This window comes from Malurus melanocephalus, unplaced genomic scaffold, assembly GCF_030028575.1.
Source record: "Malurus melanocephalus ecotype Western Australia unplaced genomic scaffold, MMel_1.1 scaffold_1248, whole genome shotgun sequence".
NCBI classification, from domain to species: Eukaryota; Metazoa; Chordata; class Aves; order Passeriformes; family Maluridae; genus Malurus; species Malurus melanocephalus.
Genome location: NW_026624480.1, coordinates 17,161 through 19,670, shown reverse-complemented (window position 1 = coordinate 19,670; position 2,510 = coordinate 17,161). Strand labels below are relative to the sequence as shown.

At 47.8% G+C, this 2,510-nt stretch overlaps 1 protein-coding gene across 1 annotated transcript in view; it reads left to right on the top strand.

Annotated features, from left to right (window-relative positions):
• Positions 1 to 2,510, top strand: part of WSCD1 (WSC domain containing 1) — an 18,352-nt gene that overhangs the window by 13,228 nt on the left and 2,614 nt on the right. Inside the window, exon 6 of the mRNA XM_057387542.1 lies at positions 1,700 to 1,864. Within this exon, the coding sequence (XP_057243525.1) occupies positions 1,700 to 1,864 (165 nt within the window). The remainder of the gene's footprint in view (positions 1 to 1,699; positions 1,865 to 2,510) is intronic.

The following is a 2,510-nucleotide window of genomic DNA, read 5'->3' as shown; positions in this document are numbered from 1 at the left end:
GCTGGCAGCACTGCTGGCTCTGTGCCCCTCTGCACAGGTAAAAGTGATCTCACTTACAGCAGTCTGAGCCGTGGTAGAGGCTATCACCACACAGGCAGGAATTTAGGAAACAGTCYTTCTCTAAATTCCCCCCTTGCCATTTTGCTCATGAGGATGCATCTTTCCATTCTCTCATTGCATGGCACAGTCTCCCTCCAACACAGAAAAACATCATTATGAAATGATGGAAAGAATGATGGAGAGCTTAGGAAGCCATTTCTCCACCATGCAGCCCCGATATYAGGCAGCCACCGAGGCAGCTCTGCAGACCCTAAATCTGCTCCAGTCATCTTCCTCTAAAAGATCCATCTGCATACATGCTGRAGGCCAGAACCAAAGGCAGAGACTAAGACTCCAATCTAGAAAACCATTTAGGTGGTTCTGGCAACTTTATCTATACAATGATTTGCACAGAGTTCAATGAAACTTCTCCCAACCTTAAAATTAACAAATTGAATGCTTTTCTGGATTGGTAGTGGTCTTTCTTTTCCCCAACACCCTTTTCTTTTTTTCCTTCATCACCCAGTTCAGAGGTAGACTGCAGACAMCAGCATAAAAGAAATTCATGCAAGGATGCTTGTTTCCATGAAATTGCTAGTACTCCCCAGGTCCGTGGAGAGCAGTGCTTTCTCTGGGCTGTGCGAGCACTTTCTAGCCATGGCTTCATCTAGATCTTGCTCTGAAGAATGAAGAGAGTAACCGACAATTGATTTCCTGACTTCTTGATGAATCATCACATAGGGCCAAGATTAGTTCTTATCCYGTCCTTGCTTCCATTGGCACACTGGGAAATGAGGTTTTGCAGAAGCACATAYGGAACCAGGTGTCTGACTCCATGGCTGGAGGGGTCACTACAGCCTTGGCTTTCCGAGAGAAGTGGAGTGACAAGGGAGGGAACAGAGGACACAGAYCTCTCCTARCTGGTTCAAAGAAATCCTTTTCTCTCAAAAAGCTGTGCCTTTTCTACTTTCAATTTTCCCAGGCTAAGCACCCATTGGCTGTTTGCTGTGCAGGGTCACCGCCCACAAACCCTCTTATCCAACACATCTGTACATCCCCGTAGATGGTGTCTATGGCTCTGTTTGATCAATCAGAGTGTGACACAAGGCTAGTGCATGTCACTAATTCAGACWCCTCCCTGGTCATTGCCCTGCAGCCTGAACCCTTTTCCAAACTGTAAGGTTTGACAGAAGTGAAAAGGCTTGCTTTAYCTCCCACAGAACAGCAGTGCAGATGTTAAACTAAAGGTGGCTCATTTCAGTAGAAGGGGTTTTTCTGGTGTTAAAAAACTCCTGATTTCCAGGTGTAGTGTCACATTTASAGTTCCACTGGAGAGCCAATCTGACAGGCAAACAGCTGGTAACAAACAGGCTTCAACAGGTTTTTAAGACAACTTGCTGGCAAGTACAATGGTTTGTTGCAGCTTTTATGAAAACAACATTGCCTAACACAAAAGCAGCAGAAAACTCCAGGATRATCTCTTTGGCCTCATATGGCTGCATTAATTTTAGGAAGTAGCTGAGTCACAACCAGACCAAATTGATATCCTGTATTTGTAAGAGAGAGGAAGAAAGTAATAAACCCTGTAATCAAGGGTTTATTGGAATGGAATTATTAAAAAGCCACAACACTAACAATGAAATAYCTTCTTTATTCACAGACACCCGCTGCACGGACAGGAAATTCTTAACCACCAAATCCAAAGTGTTTGTTGCTTTGTCAAGCTTTCCTGGGGCTGGGAACACGTGGGCACGCCATCTGATAGAGCATGCAACAGGATACTACACAGGAAGTTATTACTTTGATGGAGCCCTCTACAACAAAGGTACCCAGAGAGATGGGACACGTGCAGCCCTTCCCAAGCACAGAGCTTTACTCATTGCTCTGTCATCCTTCTGCTCCAGCCAGCAATGGCTGTTGCTGCCAGCAGGTTTGGTAAAATTTGGGCACATGCCTGGACCCAGCAGCCTCCTGCAGTGTGGATGGCAGCAGGGACAGCTCCAGCAGCCTCCTGCAGTGTGGATGGCAGCAGGGACAGCTCCAGCAGCCTCCTGCAGTGTGGATGGCAGCAGGGACAGCTCCAGCAGCAAGCTGTTCCTGACAACAGCCTGCTCTGCATTTGCAAATGTTCCCACTGCCTGCACTGGTGCCCTGTGCACATGGACGTGTGCAGCTCCCATCTGACAGGCTGCTCCAAAAGACCACTTACCTAAACACTGTGCCCAAGACCCTTCAGTGAACATGCGGGTTAAATTTCTAAATGTTACTGATTACTGCAGGAGSACTGTTCTCTGAGGGGGCAGAGATTTAGCAAGCACCAAGCACTGTCCCTGTGAAGGGCTGCCTCCAGCAGCATGGGCTGAGGATGCCTTCCCCAGCACAGGACAGCCTGGCTGCTGGTGTGTGCCCAGTGTGTGCCCAGGATATCCACCCTGGGTTTATCTGGCTGCTGGTGTGTGTCCAGTGTGGTG